We start from the raw sequence: 19,661 nt of genomic DNA, 5'->3' as shown, positions 1-19,661 counted from the left end.
GACTAGTATCCATCTGATATCCAAGGACAACGTCAGCGAATTCCCATGAGTGCTCCCCTATACCTCCAGCTTCTCCTTGCAAGCCTGGCTAGAGCTTGGAGATGAATTCGGAAGGGCTCATGGCACACATTGATTTTTCGATGAGGGAAGATGTCCAGCACCTGTTATTGACAAGGTCACACATGCTTTACGGACAGGTTAAACTTCTTGCACTGGGTGGTATTCTGACTGTTGGAAATGGGAGGATAGAATCTCACACCTCTCACTCCGATTGTAGCTCATACAACACTCAGTAAACTAGATAGATGATCACACTCATACACAAAACCTTTCTCAAGAGAGATAGAGAGAGATAGAGACAAAACTCAGATATGTATTCGTCCACAGAATGTGGGATGACAAAGCTCAGAACTGAGCACAAAAGGTAGCAAGGGTTGCTGTCATAAACTGATTACTCTCCCTCTCCTTACACGCTGCCTGGGTGCAAGGCGTTAGGTGTAGGTTGATTGGAGAAAGTGTGGGGGAGGGGGGGTTTATATAGCAGGGCCTGTGGCCCCAAAAACTGGCCGATTTGGCCAGTTGGCTATTCCTGCTGCACCGACCCCTATGGGGTCTCACAGACTGGCCGACCCAGGCCTGGAGGTTGGCCTATATAAGGACCCATTTGCTGGGCCTATAGGTTGCTCTTGTTTCGCCTCAGATCTGTTCCAGATGTCTGCCTCAGAAGTGCCAGGTATGTGTGCTATCACTCCCCCCGTAGCCCCTATTGTCTCCTGCCCCCTTGTTTTCTCAAATGGGGGCTTACAGGTGGGGACAGTGACATTCTAACAGTGACCCAATAGCGCTAATTGGAATTCAAGGAGCTTCCAAGTAAGGAGCTAGGCCAATCAGTAGTTTGTCAAGGTTGGTCATTGTAGCTGGTGAGTTGGATGATGCCACTTGAGGTCCCTAGCAATAGAATGAACAGGTAGGTCGGGTGATTCTTGCTGTCACAGTCCTGCTTTTGATGTTTTCTTTTAGTAAGGGTAGTAAGGAATGACCAAACATGTTTTAGATGTTCATCTTTGGACTTTTAGGGCAACTCAATCCTAATATTTCTCTTGGCCAAGTGAGGTTGGTTGGTTGAAAATGATTTCCTTCTCTAGGGACCGCCGGTCCCTTGACGGTGACAACATTTCCCTCTTAACTGGCTTTTTTCTAACTATGGGCTTCAAGACATGGCGGTTCCTAGTTGAAGTGTTATGTTTCTTTATATTTTCACGAAGGGTTAGAGGTTGGCTGTCTCCTCTCGTAGGGCCATTGAACAAGTTGCCCTTTCTTATCATAGAGACCTTTCTCCTCTCTTCTCGAGGGACATAACAGACTGGCTGATATGCCACATAGCGGGTCACCCCCAGCTTTAGGAACGTTTGTCTATAAGCTTTTCAAGCACAGGAACTCACCTAAGACATAAAGGTAGTTTCTCTTAATACCCTCCCCTCCAAGGGAGGAGTCTTTGTGTACGAGGATTTTGTATTGCTCAGGTCCCATAGGCCGATTTTTTGGTCTTCAGAGGATGATAATATATTCTTCTTCTTCTTCTTCTTCTTCTCCACTCGTATGCCTCTTCCTTTTATGTGTCTTTTACTATGATGTGTCCTGTGTTATGGAGTTGTTCTTTTTGGTATATATTACAAGCGTATTGTACTGCCTTGTTGAGGAATTGAGATCAAAAGATGACTCTGAAGGTTCGTGCTGTGCAGATACTTTTTGATGACAGAGTCCGGGGAAGTAGTTGAGGAGCAAAAGGGAGTGGTGAGAAGTAACTGTATAGACTGTTTGGATCGCACTAATGTCACTCAGGTAAATGATAGGATCTTTTAAAGATTCTGTATTGACTATGTATCAGTGATTTTAACTGTCACAACAAATAATAGCAGTGTTTGATTTCCTAAAGGCATCCAAGAAAGTATGCTAGAACAGTAAGACTTTGTTGTCTTATTATCTCTTGAACTAATGTTTTTGGTCATTTTGTAATGCACACTTGTTAGCTGCTTTTTTTGCTCTTCTGCACTGTTGCTAAATGTTGAGGTTTTGTTACTATGGCCTTCTGTTCTAATATTGTTTGTGTGAGAGCATTCATAAAATTCTGATGTTTGTATATACCTTTCGACAGCCTGGGTAAGGATGGTAGGAAGGTCAATAATTAGGTTTTCTTTATAAGCGACCATGTGAAAGTATCAGCCACTGCACAAACTGTATGTACATCAATAATCAACTATGGTAGAATCTACTCGATTGTTGATATATATTTTTTTACAAGGGGGCATACCTGACGTGCCGGAAAGTTGTTGCCAGATGGCGCACGTACCGGTACTCATGCTGTATGTATGGTACTTAACATATGGTATGACTTTGCTCGGAATCATTAGCAACACCTGCAAGAGAGTGCGCTTATACAAAGCGAACTGTAGCCTCTTAAGACCACAAATCCACCTTGAATTCATCAGTAAATTACACATTTGGCATTCGCCAGCTAGCCCCACACCCAGTTTCACTTTCACCATGACCTGGGCATTTATATCACCAATCCACACCCTCTCCTTGCAGAAAACCATGACCTGCGATGTTACGCTCTAGCCGAGGTAGCATGACCTCGGAAGAATCAGTCGACATTTCCCTTATAGGATCTATTTTTGTAATATATGTGTTTGCGCTTTATGTAAATGATCGGGAGGGATTAATGTCAAGGTCCTAGGTGAGGGCTGATAGCACCAGACTAGATAGATCTGAGACCAAGGGCCTAGTGCAAAGAATGTGCCTAGGGGCAAGGAATTAAATGCATCCCAAGAGAGGGGTGAAATGTTGCATTAGGAAGGCCCTATATGGATGACATGTGGCATCTAGATCTATCTAGGGATTTGGGGTCTGTCAAAGCTAGAGAGAGAAGGGGAGAATGAAAGGATTTACGTGATTTTGAGATAGCTCTCTCTCTCTCTTGCTGTGTAGTTTTGGCAGTTGGCTGGGTGGAAGATCAAGGTGCTACTCCCGTGATCTGGAGAAGAGACAAGGATAGTAAAAGATGGTAACAATTTGGTATCAGAGCTTAGGCTGTGTAGGGGAAAGGAGTGGATTTACGGAAAGCGTCGATCGTGACGTCGATGTGCAGCACCCGTTTGACGAACGCAGCTCGAAGGGTTAGCTGGAAAGTAGATCGTCAGCGCAGGTCCTAGTCTAGGGTGGAGATCGTCACCGACGGAAACAGCTGGTATCACCGGGCCTGACGGAGGTTCGTTGACGAAGGTCTTCGACTACCGAATAGTACAGGGATGCATACTCAAAGTTTGATCACGAATCAAGTAACCCATTCGTTGCTACCTGCATAAATGTGGAGCTTCTTTGAAAAGGAAGCGAACGAAGAAAATGGTGGAGAGCGACGCAGGATAAGCAGATGGGCGACGAGCTTTGTTAAAGCTACGTATTTGGAGCAGATTTGCCATTTTATACGCACGCGTCCGAAAGGGTGCCTAGGCACTCGAAGGATCGCCAGGCGTGGAGCGCAGACCCATATCACGACGCCCTTCGTGGATTTAACGGAGACGTGGTGGTTGACGATTGGCTTCGGGTAACATTGGTGTGGGCATCGCTGAAGGCACGGCGCCGATCGGTGAATTACAGACTACAAAGGGTAGACCAAGCCCGTAGGTTGATAGCAGACCGTACGTGCAGGCTGCAAGCAGCAGGATTCGAATTCCAGGGAGCCTTCTATCTATTTTCCCTTTTGGTTTTGGATCAGAATTCATAGACCAGGAAGGCTCTTTGTCATTTCTGTCGATTCTATGTTTTTTTCCCCTGGTTTGGTTTGCTGATACTCCGTTTGCGTGGAAAGTGACAAGTATGCATAGAATATGATGCTGTAACAAGGACAGATTGTGCTTGAAACTATGCCTGTATACTTGAGTTGTTTGCAGAAATTTCCCTAGTATAGGGAAAGGCGGGATTGAATATATATGCCTGTGTCAAATACGTAATTAGTGTGCATGTCAGGTTGCAGGAATTCCCTAGTATAGGGAATTGTGTTCAGAGTGTCAGTTTGTGATTACAGTGTTCTAAGGGTGTTAAAAAAAAAAAAAAAAAAAAAAAAAACCCAAAACAAAACACCTACTGAACAAATGGAAGCAGAAGAAGGAGCTTCCAGGAGGGACCCTGGTGAATCAGGAGTCCGGCCGACCCAGCAGGGATCGCGCCCAGTAGCTCATACGTTATCTGGCAGGATTGCATTGCTGGAAGATGCCTTGCAACAGTTGTTAGCACAGCAGTTACAAGCCAATGCAGGGCAGTCCGAACTTAGGAGAGCACTCCAGAGTATGTTTGCCAGACCTTCTCGAGAGGAGAAGGGAAAGGCTCCAATGGAACCGGAGTCTAGTGTCCATACGGTCGAGCCTAGGAAGGCTAAGGTGCCAAACATTGCTAATTATAGACCGGAAAAGTATTCTGGTCGGATAAACGACCGTAGCTCCGATGTCATTGAGACCTGGCTACACAAATGGGACGAGGCGTTCGCCATTTGTGAGATCAGAAATGACATCAAAAAGATCCGCGAGGCCACCCATATGTTTAGTGAGGCGGCGGATCGGTGGTGGATTAAACAACAAAAAGACGGTATAGCATCCACTACCTGGGAGGGGTTTAAAAGAGAGTTCAGGAAACACTTCTTACCTCCTGACGAGGCATCCCGAGCTTGGGATCAATATAGGAACCTGCGTCAGAGAAATTTATCAGTGGCAGAATACACTGATAAGTTTCGAGAGAGTGTAATGAAGGTTGACGAACCCCTGCCTCAATCAATCCAAGTGAAAGATTTCATATTTGGATTGAATGATCGAATAAAAATGGAAGTTCGGGCTAAGTACGCGAACACTCTAGATGATGCAATAGCTATAGCCCTGAACTACGAGGATGCCAAGGGCAGCAAGCCAAGTGGGTTTGCACAGGCCGGAACCCAGTATGGGTATCCGAAGAAATCTGGGTTTAAGAAGAAGTGGACTAGTAAAGGGAGTGGTTCGCAGCCGAGTGGTCAAGCCAAGCAGGCGAGACCGGCTGAAACTCCTAAACCAAGTACCACCATTGGAGTGAAGAGAAAAGTAACTCCAATGGCAGCCCGGGCTTGGTCTAAGTCTCCCTTGAACCCGGAACAAAGGGAAAAAGCGAGGAGAGAAGGCTTATGCTTTGGTTGCCTTCAACCTCATCAGTGGAGAGATTGTCCACGTAATAAAGATCGTCGGATGGCTGAGATGGTGATCTCAGAGTGCGACGTGGAGATGCAGGGAAGTCCCAGAGCGGAAGAGATGCAGATTCAGCTAGCGGGATCTTCTCAGAGGTTAGTACCTTGTTTGTTCTGTGTGTCTGTTACTAAGTTAGTGACGAGTGCACCTGATAACATCCTATCTAAGCCCGCAGCAACGGGGTATACAGCCTTCAATGATACGGAGCTAATCAAAATGAAAGGGCAAGTGGCCAATCATGATGTCATTGTGTTGTTTGACTCAGCATCAACTCACAATGTGATTAACTCCAAGCTCGTGAAGAGGCTGAAATTAAAGACAAGTCCATCTGACTATGCGTACACAGTCAGGATGGCTGATGGAAGTTCAACTGAAGTATGGGACCAAAGGGTTACCCAGTTGGAGCTTCAGATTCAGGACTATACTGAGAAGCTTGATTTTGAAATAACCAAGCTTGCTCATGCGGATATAGCCCTGGGAATGGCGTGGCATTCTAGGAAGAATCCAGCCATTGATTGGAAAAAGCACGTATATCAATTCAAGATGAATGATGTGCTTTATGTCTTGCGAGGTGGAAAAGATATACCTCAGGGACCGTTGGTTTCCGTAATGGAAATCAGAAAGGCTCAAGTAGAGTTTTTATACCTTTGCACCGCATCGGTAGAGTCGGTGAATGATTCTTCGACTAGCACTGATGTTACGCAAAGTGATGAGATGGCCAAGCTGGCTGATCTTATAACAGAGGAGTTCTCTGAATGCTTTAGGGATGAACTACCTTATGGGTTACCTCCAGAGCGGAAAGTTCAGCATAAGATTGAACTGATCCCGGGGGCAGAACCTGTAAATAGACCTCCCTATAGAATGAGTTTTACTGAAGAAGCGGAGGTGCGTAGGCAACTGGAAGAATACCTCAAGTTGGGGCAGATTCAACCAAGTTTCTCACCTTTTGCTTCGCCAGTGATATTAAAGAGGAAAAAGGATGATACGTTTCGCCTCTGTATAGATTACAGAGCATTGAATAATATCACTGTTAAGCACAGGTATCCGATGGCTCGGATTGATGATTTGCTAGATGCATTACATGGAGCCGTGATTTTCAGCAAGATAGATCTTAAGTGCGGCTATCATCAGATCCGGATTAGAGCCGAGGATGTGCATAAAACCGCTTTTAGAAGCAGGTTTGGTCATTATGAGTTTTTGGTAATGCCCTTCGGACTTACCAATGCTCCAGCGACCTTCGTCATGCTTATGAACGACTTACTACGTCCGTATATCGGAAAGTTCGTAGTACATTTTATTGACGATATCTTGATATTCAGTAAGAGTGTTACTGAGCATTGTGAACACTTAAGGATAGTGTTCAGTACTTTGAGGAAAGCCAGTCTTTACGTGAATAAAAAGAAAACTATACTGTGTATGGTTAGGCTTGAGTACTTAGGGTTCATAATTACTCCACAGGGGGTAGAAATGGATCCGAAGAAAGTGGCTGCGATACTAACTTGGCCAATCCCTCAGAGTCTGACCGCGTTGCGATCATTCTTGGGATTTGTCCAGTTTTATAGAAGGCATATCAAAGGATATTCCGAAATAGTATCGCCATTGACTGATCTGACCTCAGATAAAGTACCTTTTATTTGGGGACAGAATCAACAGGAAAGTTTTAACACCATAAAACAAGCTGTGGTCTCAGGACCGGTGTTAAAAATAGTTGATCCCCAGAAACCATTGTTCCTAGAAACCGATGCAAGTGGCATTGCGGTAGGAGCAGTCCTCCTTCAAGAGGGAAGGCCAGTAGCCTTTGAAAGCAAGAAGCTTTCTCCCTCTCAAAGGAATTGGCCAACTCATGAATTGGAGTTGTATGCTGTTATCCATGCTTTGAAAACATGGAGGCATTATCTGTATGGTTCAGAGTTTTATGTAGATGTGGATCATGATACTCTGAAACATTTCTGTAAACAGCCTGACTTGAGGGGCCGCCAAGCTAGGTGGGCAGAGCTCATGCAGGAGTTTAATCTAACGATTCGGTACCGAAGAGGAAAAGACAATAAGGTAGCTGATGCGTTGTCTCGCATTATGCACAACCTGAGTTTCACGGTATTAGAGAGTGCTCTAATGACCGAGATCAGAGAAACTCAGAAGGTGGACGAGTTTGTCCAGAGCTTATGGCCTAAGGCTCATGTGTTAAAACCCGGGGAAAATGAAAAGGATGACCTGGCATCCAGAAAAGGCCAAACTTATGCAAGATATACCATAAGGGATGGTATGCTAGTTAGAAATGGCAAGGTTGTAGTACCTGGTCAGAATGATCTCAGGCAGAGAGTCATTCGACAATGCCATGATAGCCCGTGTGCGGGAACTTATGCAAGATATACCATAAGGGATGGTATGCTAGTTAGAAATGGCAAGGTTGTAGTACCTGGTCAGAATGATCTCAGGCAGAGAGTCATTCGACAATGCCATGATAGCCCGTGTGCGGGACATCCAGGTGTCGAGAAGACATATGATCTCGTGAAGCGAGATTTCTTTTGGCCAAAGATGAAAAAGCATATTCATGAATATGTGACACGATGTTTCTCGTGTCAGGTAAGTAAGGCCGAGCGGGTGAAGCCACCCGGACTTTTACAGCCCTTGGAAATACCACTAAGTAAGTGGGAGAGCATTTCCATGGATTTTATTGTAGGACTACCTGCAACACAAGGAGGGTATAATTCTATCCTTGTGGTGGTTGATCGTCTAACCAAGATGGCTCACTTCATTCCGACTAGAGAGTCTATTAGTGCCCCGCAAGTAGCGGAGTTATTTATTAGACATATATTTCGTCTGCATGGATTGCCTAGATCCATAGTGTCAGACAGAGATGTCAGGTTTACCGGTCACTTTTGGACAGCGGTATTTGAGACACTAAGGACTGAGTTGGGAATGAGTAGTGGGGATCATCCTGAGACGGATGGTCAGACGGAGAGAGTCAACCAGACTTTAGAGGATATGCTGAGAGCATATGTGTCATTGAGGCAACATACATGGGACAAGTGGTTGCCATTGTTGGAGTTTGCCTACAATGATAGGAAACATTCATCTACTGGGTTCAGTCCGTTTGAGCTGAACTATGGTTATAGGCCAGCCAATCCAACTATAGTTGGAGTACCTCAGAAAGTGCCTAGTGCCGCGAACTTTGTAGTTCAGATGCGGGAGATGCTAGCACTTGCGAGAGCTAACATCCGCCAGGCTATGGATAGAGCCAAGGTGTTTGCGGATGAAAATCGGTCTATAAGAGTATTTGAAGAAGGAGAAAAAGTTTTTCTCAGAATTCCTTCGCACTCGAAGTCGTTGACTTCAGGAGAGTGTGCTAAGTTATCACCTCGATACTGTGGGCCGTGGTTAATTCTAAAGAGAATAGGCAGTGTAGCCTATAAATTAGAATTGCCACAGGGGTGTAAGGTGCACCCGGTTTTTCATGTTTCACGTTTAAAGAAATTTTTACATACTGGTGACTCACTAATCGAAGGTGTGGTTTTGTTTCAGGAGATAGAGGATATTGCAAGGCGCAAACCAACAAGAATCCTGGACCGAGGAACAATGCAAATACGAAATCGGAAGATACCCACGGTGTTGGTTGCATGGCATGGTCAGCCTCTATCCGAAGCTACCTGGGAGTCCGTATATCAGTTGCGGAGAGTGTTCCCAGACTTTATCATCGAGGACGCTGATGTCTGAAGAGGGAAGGAATGTTACGCTCTAGCCGAGGTAGCATGACCTCGGAAGAATCAGTCGACATTTCCCTTATAGGATCTATTTTTGTAATATATGTGTTTGCGCTTTATGTAAATGATCGGGAGGGATTAATGTCAAGGTCTTAGGTGAGGGCTGATAGCACCAGACTAGATAGATCTGAGACCAAGGGCCTAGTGCAAAGAATGTGCCTAGGGGCAAGGAATTAAATGCATCCCAAGAGAGGGGTGAAATGTTGCATTAGGAAGGCCCTATATGGATGACATGTGGCATCTAGATCTATCTAGGGATTTGGGGTCTGTCAAAGCTAGAGAGAGAAGGGGAGAATGAAAGGATTTACGTGATTTTGAGATAGCTCTCTCTCTCTCTTGCTGTGTAGTTTTGGCAGTTGGCTGGGTGGAAGATCAAGGTGCTACTCCCGTGATCTGGAGAAGAGACAAGGATAGTAAAAGATGGTAACATGCGATCATGTGAAGCCAAATCCACCTCCATCACACAAGCTCTACACAGTGCCACACAGCAGTCCTTTCCCCAAACCATCGACCAAGGAACCTTCCATAGGCACGGTCTCTGCAACAGGTTGATATGAGGAGGACTGCAAACTTGTTCGCGAAGGCTCAAGGCCTCCTCTTTACTAGACAATCTAGCATAGATTATATGTGGCTGGCTTGCTCCAACAAGATGGCTTGTGTGCCAAGAATGAAGAAGGTGTACTTCAACCTGTCTTGAGCGGCAATTCCAAAGAGTTGTGAGCTAAATTCTTAGATAATAAGTCATCTTCACCCATCATAGACTTGGGTACATAGGCCAAGCATGCTCACATTGTATGATGACTTGATCAGCCATATGTAGAACAGCCAATTTCACATCCCTCATAACTCCTAGACCCACTTCAGCCTCTAGCTTCAATGTGAGGAATGTGCATGATCCTGTACTGAAATTCATGTTCCGTGGCCATTACCGCAAAGGGATCCACAAGGAATACCTTGCACATGGTTGAGAGATTTTGATGCCATATGAGCCCAGCTATTTATTTAAGTAATGTGGTCTAGTTGACATAAATATCCATCATACCTATCCTTAAGGAGGGGGATCCCATGGATCCACAACTATAGCAGGCAATCTTGATTGGTCATGGCATGACTAGGTTGCATGACTTGAGACACATAAAGTTATGTCCACTTTTGGACATAATATGGCTATTGTTATGAAGGTCAGGTTTTAAGGGTCATGGATCCTAACCATGAAATAAATAGGACATGAGATACATGATATAGTTAGAGTAGTCTTAGGGTTGAAACACTTAGGACACCTTGTGCCTATATAAGAGTGGGCTTTGGCTCATTCGGGACTTTCTTGACAGTGGTCCTCCTGAGAGTAGTGGAGCCTATCCAAGCCTATGTCTCCCTAAAGACACATGTGCACAGATGCGGCTGCACGATATTGGGATGCATAGCCTTACCTGGGCATTCATAGTGGTATGGGGATGTCTGATTAGGTAGACGGTCAATAAATATATGAAAGCTAGAATATATGCGTGATTGCAGATTGCAGGGCTGAAATGTGAAATCTGAAATGGATGAGGCAAAGGCGGGTAACTCAATGAGCTTATCGAAATCTGGTTGTAGGTCTCATGGGGTGAATGGGCTTGCAACCTAGGTAGATGGTTAATAGATAAATGAAAGCTAGATTATATGCGTGATTCACTCTAAGTCAAATGCATACATGCATGCGTTATCGCTTTGTCAAGCTGTGGGAGTAATCGGTTTTTCTTTGTGTTACAGAGTTTGCTGGGACGGAAATCTCTAGAAACCCAGCTACGGAGATTATCAATATTTAACGAGCTCGAGACCATTGACCAACATCCAACATTTGATATTAAACTTAAAGCTTGTAAGTATCAGCACCCCTCTTATCTGGTTTGTTAAGGCAGGATTGCAGATCATTAGGTCTGGCTCTGTAGAACGTTTTTGAGGTGCCTGTTGCACAGCTTTTGATCTATAGCCTTTGTTCTCATTTGATGCTGTTAGTCTTATTATTGCTAGTATAATTTAATGTGAATCATGAAGCTTATCTTCCAGCGACGACACTCAAATGGATCTCACTCTTAGCTTCACGTTTGGCTGTCAAAAAGCTGTTGGAAAACCTTGAACAATGGTCATTGTTATGGGATATCTGCACTATCATAAGATATTATAAAACATATGGCTGTTATTTTTTTCCTTGTAGTTTGGCCGTTTTTTTAAATTCTTATGTTTTCATCCATGACGAAACGACTAGGATTCTCAGCCTAAAGGTGCAATCCCATGGAACTCTGAGCTTGGATTTTCTAACATTGTCAAAGGGAGAGTCTCGAAAATGGTATGGTGATGCCCTGGCCCATATGTATCTTCCGGAGACAATTTTGAAGTACAATAATGAAGAAAAAGGGTAGGGAGGTTTACCTGAGAAGGGAAAGAGAGAAATATCTGAAGTTTTATGCCATCTCACAGGCTGCCATGTGTCCTGTGCCACCTCATAGGCACTGCCATGTGTCCAATGCCACATGTCATGGCTGCCACATTAGCATGCCACCATGCCACATCATCAGCGTGCCACGTCACATGCTATAATTATGGACTAAGGTTATTTCAACCACTTTTGACTAATAAATTCAGTTTGGGTGGTCGATACTAGTCTGATTTGACTTTTGTTTTCATCCTTAGGTTTCTGGCAGTTAGCTCTATTCAAAGTGCTAGTCTAGGATTAGTTTGAGTTTGGTTGGCCTTCTCACATAGCCTATCAGGCCTGTTTATTTTGTCGTCTTGTCTTGTATCTATTTGACTCTTTCATGTTGACAGACCCACATCCAAGGCTATTGCAAGTGTCCTTTTAAAAGTTGTTGGGACAGTATGCACTGTATGCATTTGATTGGTCTTGTGTTTGGGTACTCGATTGGGGTGTGGTCATTACGTTTCTCATACACGGATATGTCTCAACTTCTAAGTAGGAAATGATATGCATGCTTTTGGCAAACATCCTAATTTAAAGAACCTGAAATTTCCAAAAATGAAGATATGCAATAAATGAATTATCAAGCAAAGTGGATATGTGTTTTGTGAAGAGAAGTGACATTCTCTCCGTCTTTATTGTGCTTCCTTATAAGCATCAAGAATGTCAGGAATCTCATGAAACATTGCTCTTTCCATCTATTTATCATTTATAGATGGAAACACTTAGAACTCCAAGAGATAATTTTCGGTAACTTTTCCTCGTCTTCTTGTGATGATGTCATGGATTAATATCTGTTTTAGAAACAAGAGTATCTCATTATCCTTCAATTCTGGTAGATCTTCATAGACTAGGTATGACGAATATCCCCAACATAGGGTTTGATTTCCAAAGAGGTGGGAGATCTAGTGGAATTGAAGCGTGGTTAATAACTTAAGTACTTGAAAGGGCCATAATACCTCGAAAAGAGTTTTAGATAGATTTTCTTTTGTCCCACCTCAACTTTGAATCGGGCATTTTCAAAGTTTAGTACAATCCATTGGCCTTCCTTAATCTCCAAGGCCCTCCATCTTTTATTTGCAGCTGCTCTTTGTTTTTCCTGAGCCTTTTGGATGGCTGTGCAGACTTTGGCATAAGCTGAGTCATAATCCTCAACAAATTGATTAGCAGCAAAGGTCTTATTCTTATTTTGCATTAATGGAGTTGGTAGAGATCTACCATAGATGATTTCAAAAGGAGTTTTTTTGGTCGAAGAGTGTATGGTGTTATTATAAGCAAACTAAACTATAGGGAGATGCTTTTCCCACATGGTCTACAAATCATGTATTAGATTCTGAGCAGATCAAGTAGGGTGCTATTAGTAATTTTACTTTGGTCATCTGTTTGAGGATGAAATGCCGAAGAAATACTTTGAATACTTCCAAGGTTTTCAAACAACGCTGGCCAAGAAATACTAGTAAATTTAGTGTCTCTATTGAAAACTATAGATTTGGGTCTTCCATGATGTCTGAAGGTGTACCTAATGAATAGGTGTGCAACATCAGGAGCCTTTAATTTTTTTTGACATGGAATGAAATGAGCTTGTTTATTAAACCTATCCACTATAGTCCAAATCATGTCATGTCCTTGATTAGTCTTGGAAACCTTAGTCATGAAGTCCATGGTGATATGCTCCCATGGTCTTTTTGAAATAAGCAAAGATTGTAGTAGTCCTTTGGGTTTTCCTCTACCATACTTTGCCTTTTGATATGATATACATGCTGAAATGTAATTAATAGTCTTTCTACATGTTTGGCCAATAGAAGAGTGTATCTAGGGGTGGAAATGTAGCCACAATGCCTCTTATGACTAGCATAGGGTGGATTATGGTTCTCCCCTAAAACCTTTGGTCGGAGTTTCTTTGTAATACATAGTTTTTCTTGTGTATACAAATACCAATATGTTTTCAGCTTTTGAAAAGCTCCTTTCTACTTAACCTTCTTTGTGAGATCTTGTAAGGCAGCAGCTATCTTTGCAAAATGCCAAACGAATCTCCTAAAATATGAGCATAGACCAAGAAACGGAGGCCTTTCCACAAGTGCTTGTATCTTGGTTGGATCCATTCGGATATCCTCTTTGGAGATAATATGGCCTAGATATATGTTTCTGATAGGAAGAATTTCCTCTTCTTGTCATTACTCAAAAGGGCATTTTTTGATAAGACTTTGAACATAGTTTTCAAATACTCTCTATGTTCGTCCTTATTCTTATTAAAAATAAGAATGCCATTGAAGAAACTTATGTGAATTCTCAATGGTCCCTAAATAATTGTTCCATCAGCCTACTGAAAGTGGCTAGGGCATTAGTAACACCCAAAGGGCATTAATAGATACTCATAATGTTCGAAAGCTGTTCGAAATGCACTCGAACCTGATGACAGCCTACACACATCTTGAAAGATTCGTCTTTCTTGAGAACTAGCAAGGCATGAGAGCAAAAGGGGGAACAACTAGGTCAGACCAGGCCTTTATGAAAAAGTCCTTCATTTTCTTGAAGATCTTAACTAACTCGTTATGTAGGTCTATTGGGTGGAGAACATCCCTTTATTTCAGTCCAAATTCCACTCCTTTCAAAATTCATCAGGCCGAGACCACTATGACTTTTTATGGTTGAATATGGATGTTTTTGGGCCTTTATTTCAGTCCAAATTCCACTCCTTTCAAAATTCATCTGGCCGAGACCACTATGACTTTTTATGGTTGAATATGGACGTTTTAGGTGATCTATGTATTTCCTATGCTTCTCTACATGTCATGTTAATATTCCCCCCCCCCACCCCCACCCCGAAAAAAAACAAAAAAACTCATCTCCTTCCTCTTTTTTTTCTAATTTCAAAAATAAAACTCTTGCGAAGCTTGTGTCTAACTCACCTCAAACGCTGCACTTCGAGACACTTGTACAACTATGTTTCAACCATACACTCTAGCCCCTTACGAGAGATATTAGATCTTTTCGTCTGATTCTTGAGGGTCCATTCAACCTAGATGGACCCAATGCCTCCCACAGCTGATGCACTATTGTCTCTTATTATAACCCTTGATGCCTTGGAGCAAATTTTTTAACATCTGCTATTCCATCGTCTAAATGCTTTGTCCTTAAAAACAAAATTTAAAGGACTCCAACTATTTTGGATGTCTGCACTGTTGGCACACAATCTTACTGCTGACTTTGATGTTATCACTCACAAAAGTTCTTCGTTCATCATTTGTATCAAACGCTGTTTTTCCATGTTTAAGATATTTAAAGCTCGTTTTTCAAGGACCGCAGCATCACAATTAGATAACTCTATTGATATTAAAAAAGCAGGGTTTTACCTCCGCATGGCTTTTATAGGTCCTTAAAACCATAGGTTCCACTCTTCAAAATCATTTTTATTGGTGCATGAGCATGTATCAGTTAATGGGTGAGCTGGGTCAGTGGCCTTGGAGTTTTAAAGAGAGACCGCAATCTTGTCTAATGATCTTTTAAAACTTATAGAATCAGCCTTTGAGCTGTAAAATCTCACCAAAATCTGCATCACTAGCATATTGCTCCCTCATGCCTTCTAGGTCCTGATGATAAGCAATAGTCACATTATTGACCTGGGGTCTTCGGGACAAGGCATCTGCCACTCTGTTCCGAATTCCTGGGGTATGGACAATCTGAAAATGATACATTTACAGCATGTTTGCCCATTTCATATGCTTCTCGGAAAGCTTGGTTTGACTCAAAAAGTATCTCAGACTTTGGTGATATGTTTTAACAGTAAAATCTGCACCCAAAAGATAGTGCTTCCATGTATGGAAGGCACGAATTACAGCCAATAACTCTTTCTCATAGATTCCTAGATATCTCTCTGCATCCCGAAGTCTCCTGCTTTCATAGGCCACTACATGACCATTCTGATGCAATGCAGCCCCAACACATTCTCCACAAGCATCGCAATCAACATCAAAAGATTGATAAGGATCCGGGACTACAAGAATAGGCTATGTAGTCAACTTCTCCTTGAGTGTATTGAATGCTTTCTTCTGTGATATTCCCCATGTGAAGGCTGCATTATTCTTAGTAAGGTCATGTAATGGAGCTGCAATATCAGCAAAATGTCTGATAAACCTTGTAAGTAAGAACACAGGCCTAGGAAACTTCGAACTTCATGCACAGTTTTCAGCTCTAGCCATTCCTGAATGGCACGGATCTTTGTTGGATCCATTTGTATCCCATTCTTGGATATTATATGCCCCAGATAATGGATTTCTTCCAAGAAGAATTCTTTTTTCTTGCTATTTGCATAGAGCTGATGATTTCTCAGCTCCTGAAACACTATAGCAAGATGTTCCTTGTGCTCTTCCTCTGTCTTTGAAAAGACTAGGATATCATCAAAGAAAGTACCCGTGAAATGCCTGTACTTTCGGAAGATGCGATCCATCATTCTACTGAATGTGGCTGGAGCATTTGTTAACCCAAAAGGCATCACTAAGTATTCATACAACCCGAATGTAGTGCGGAAGGCTGTCTTGTGCACATCCTGAGGCTGTATCCTCACTTGGTGATAGCCACTCTTTAAGTCTATCCTGCTGAAAACTAAAGCTCCATTTAATTGATCCAGCACATCATCAAGGCGTGGAATAGGGAATCTATTCTTGATGGTCATTTTGTTTAGTGCGCGGTAATCGACGCACATACGGTGATAGGATAAAATCTGTATATATTTTTCTCCACAGAGATTGTGCATGAGGGTAGACACTGAACACACGATAGTGTCAATTTGCGGGTTGTGTGTGAATAAGCCAATGTAACTGGCTGCACATGTAAAAGACCTTTATTTTGAACTTGAAAGACTAAAAGTTTTTTGCAGGGACTTATCAGGGAGATGATGAAATGCAATGTGGTTGTATCATGTTGGGGTAAAGGCACATTGCCACCCCTTTATTAAAGATATGACACCTATGACTGTCTTAAGACAGTCATAGGGTGAAAAACCTAATCCTAATAAAACCTATGAGTTTGTGGTGTGGCTCATCACTTCACACCCGCATCTTTTGTGTCACCACTCTCTCGCACTCTCTCTCCCTTGTACTTCTCCCTCTTACCTTCCCTCTCAACTGGTATCAGAGCCTACACCTCCATCTCCACTCCGTCTACCCACTCTCCCTACCTCTTTGCCCTAGTGGCCAGCAAGGCAGCAGCGCAGGGCAGCGCGGGCTGCAGCAGGGCAGTGCGGGCAATAGCAAGGGCAGCAGCGGGCAGTGCATCGCGCAGGCGCACGTGTGGGCGCAGGAAGCGTGCCATTTCGCGCGCCGTACAGTACAATACGGATGTACGGCCGTCCGTACAGCCGTACGGACATCGTACAGGCGACCGTACCGTACGGACTGTGACAGGGAGCTGCGTCAGGGATTTTCGACAGGGAGGTGCATTTTTTGTTTTGGATCTGCGTCAGAGGAGTGCATTTCAAAATTTCTCCTTGGATCTGTACCCTGCACAGGTACAGCAGGTACATTTGTACCCTACACAGGTACAAAGGTACAAAAGTACAGCAGGTACATCAGTTTTTCTTTGGGGGAGAAAGAAAAGGAGAGAGAGCACTCTGCTCTTCATTCAGGATCATTTTCAGTTCTCAAAACTGTGTTTTGAAAGTACAGCAAGTACCTACCTTCGTGTCCCTCGTGCTTGAGGTGACTAGTACCACAGTGTGTGGTTGATTGCACAGTTATCTTGTTTCGGGAAGGTAATGCCTTGATTTTGCAGAGGACTTTTATGCTTTTGCTGAGTGCAAATCTCAGCTTTTGGGTGACATTTTCAAAGAGCTTTTGCCTGGAAGTCTATGCAGTGTATGCCTTGAGGCAGTGTGGAGCCAGGGAGCCCACATTGGTCTTGTTTCCGCAGTGTATTCAGTGACATTTCTTGCAGGTCACATTTTGTGTACGACACCTTGGAAAATCTCAGTTGAGCAACGCTTGGCCAGGGCGCATCGAGTTTACTCGGTCCCTAACTGTCCATCGTTGACAGTGCTCAAAAGATTTTCTCTTCAGTGTCTGTACGTTGGGATCTGTGTTGTTATTGTGTACACAGGGCTGTTTATGCATTGCATTGTCAGGTGAAAGTGCCAGGAGAGCGCTACTTTTTTGTATGCTACCTCAGTTTTGAGGTGTTTTTCACTTGGTACAGGTGTCAAATCAAGGGGCTTTTGCCCAGATTTTGCTTGAGAGCACTTGGGTTACTGTTTGAGACCTTCAGATGCCTTTTATCCCTTTGGCAGAAGGGTGATTGCTTGGGATTTGTCCCATTTTCTGTTGCAGGTTTGTGACAGGCTGAAGTGTCTGGAGCCTCTTTTACAGTGAACAAAACAGTGTATGACAAGTGGTTTATGCATATAAAATCAGTGCAATACCTCATCTGAGGTGGGAGAAGTGATCAGGACAGCAGTGTTTTATGCTTCATCAGATGATGATGCACTGTTAAAGCACCTGTGGAACAGCTGCAGCATTCTGAAATTACTGTTTTATGCCTATTTGAGCACGGTACAGTGTGTCAGAAGGTACAGTAACTGGAGGGAAATTTACTGTTTTGCTGCAGATTCTTTTGACAGTAAAAAAAACAGCACTATTGTGAGTGCTTCTGGCTCTTGATAGAGCAGGTTTTTTCTGAGAAATCAGAACTTTATTCAGTCATTTTTTTGACTTACAGGGAGTCAGGAACTTTCCTTATCTGATATGGCATCAGGGGGAAGTGAATCTTCAATTCTGAACATAAAGAAATTGGAAGGAGCACACAATTATGCATTATGGCCAGAACAGTGTTTGAATGTACTTCTGCTAAAGAAGATTTCTAAGCCCATAAGGGTGAAGGGTGTCAAGCCATCTGACATGGCAGATGATGAATGGGAAGAGCTTGATTTGTCCGCAAGGGCAGCTACCATGCTTACTATTTCTGATACTCTTGTGTTCAATGTTCAGGCTGAAAAGACCTCTTATGGCCTATGGCAGAGGCTAGCAGAGTTGTATGCCCAAAAGAGTTCAGCCAGTAAGGTTTATTGGTTGAAGAAGCTGGTTGATCTTCGCATGAAGGAAGGTACAACTATGACCTCACACTTGAGTGAGTTCAATGCCATCTTTACACAGCTGATTGCACAGGGTTTGAATCTTGATGAGGAGTTCAAGGCTACCTTCTTGTTGTGTACCCTCCCTGAGAGTTGGGACACTTTCAAGACCACCCTGTCAAATTCAAATGTCATTCTTATGTATGCTGATGTGGAGAGCTCTCTCCTTATGGAGGAGATGAGCAGGAAAAATAATATGGGCAGCAAGTCTTCAAATGCTTTGCAGGTACAGGGATAGAGGCAGGACTCAGCAGAAGGGGAGATCTGCTAGTAAGTCCAAATCCCGCAGTCAGTCCCGTGGCAAAAAGGATATTGAATGCTTTTATTGTGGCAAGAAGGGACATGTGAAGTCTAAGTGCTTCAAGTTCATACGGGATCAGAAAGCCAAGAAGGCTGAAACAAAGGATGCAGGTAGTGGAAGCAAAGGCAAAGGCAAGGCTAAGGCAGATGACTTGGATGCAGTGAATGTTGCAGCAGAGGATAGTGACAGTGACAGACATGATGTTTTATGCTCTTCTGCTGTAATTGCACATACTTTGGTTATTGATGGCCATGACATGCACACCTGGCTCTTGGATTCAAGTGCTTCTTTTCATGTTACTCCTCATACGGAGTGGTTTACTTCCTACACAGGTACTCATGGAGTTGTTCATCTTGGGAACAACTATGCATGTCAGATTGCAGGGATTGGCAGTATACAGATAGTATTCTCTGATGGACGCATATTTATGCTTGATGGTGTCCGCCATATGCCGCAAATCAAGAAAAATCTGATTAGCACTGGCTTGTTGGATGACAGTGGTTACCACACCACATTTGGGGATTCCAAATGGGTGATTACTGATGGCCAGGTTGTAGTGGCTGAGGGTTATAAGAGTGATACCTTGTACCCTCTTTATGTTTCCAGTGTGGGTAATCATGTTGTTACCATAACCGAGCTGCCAAAGGTTTCATTGTGGCATAGCCGGTTGGGACACATGTCTGTTAAAGGAATGCAAGAACTGTCATGTTTGGGTTATCTGCCGTCTCTTTCTTTTTCAGATTTGCCTACTTGTGAT

General features: G+C 43.3%; 1 protein-coding gene across 3 annotated transcripts in view; it reads left to right on the top strand.

Moving 5' to 3' along the window:
- Nucleotides 1-19,661, top strand: part of LOC147896084 (phosphoinositide phosphatase SAC7-like) — a 169,867-nt gene that overhangs the window by 139,190 nt on the left and 11,016 nt on the right. For all 3 annotated transcript variants that reach the window (XM_087382441.1, XM_087382439.1, XM_087382440.1), the window contains 2 exons: nt 1,743-1,842; nt 10,778-10,886. In XM_087382441.1, the coding sequence (XP_087238567.1) occupies nt 1,743-1,842; nt 10,778-10,886 (209 nt within the window). The remainder of the gene's footprint in view (nt 1-1,742; nt 1,843-10,777; nt 10,887-19,661) is intronic.

This window comes from Dipteris shenzhenensis, chromosome 12 (genome assembly GCF_047967505.1).
Source record: "Dipteris shenzhenensis isolate YYH24624 ecotype China chromosome 12, Dip_SZ_1.0, whole genome shotgun sequence".
NCBI classification, from domain to species: domain Eukaryota; kingdom Viridiplantae; phylum Streptophyta; class Polypodiopsida; order Gleicheniales; family Dipteridaceae; genus Dipteris; species Dipteris shenzhenensis.
Note: the sequence above shows the minus strand (reverse complement) of the source record. Positions and strands in the feature narration are given on the sequence as shown.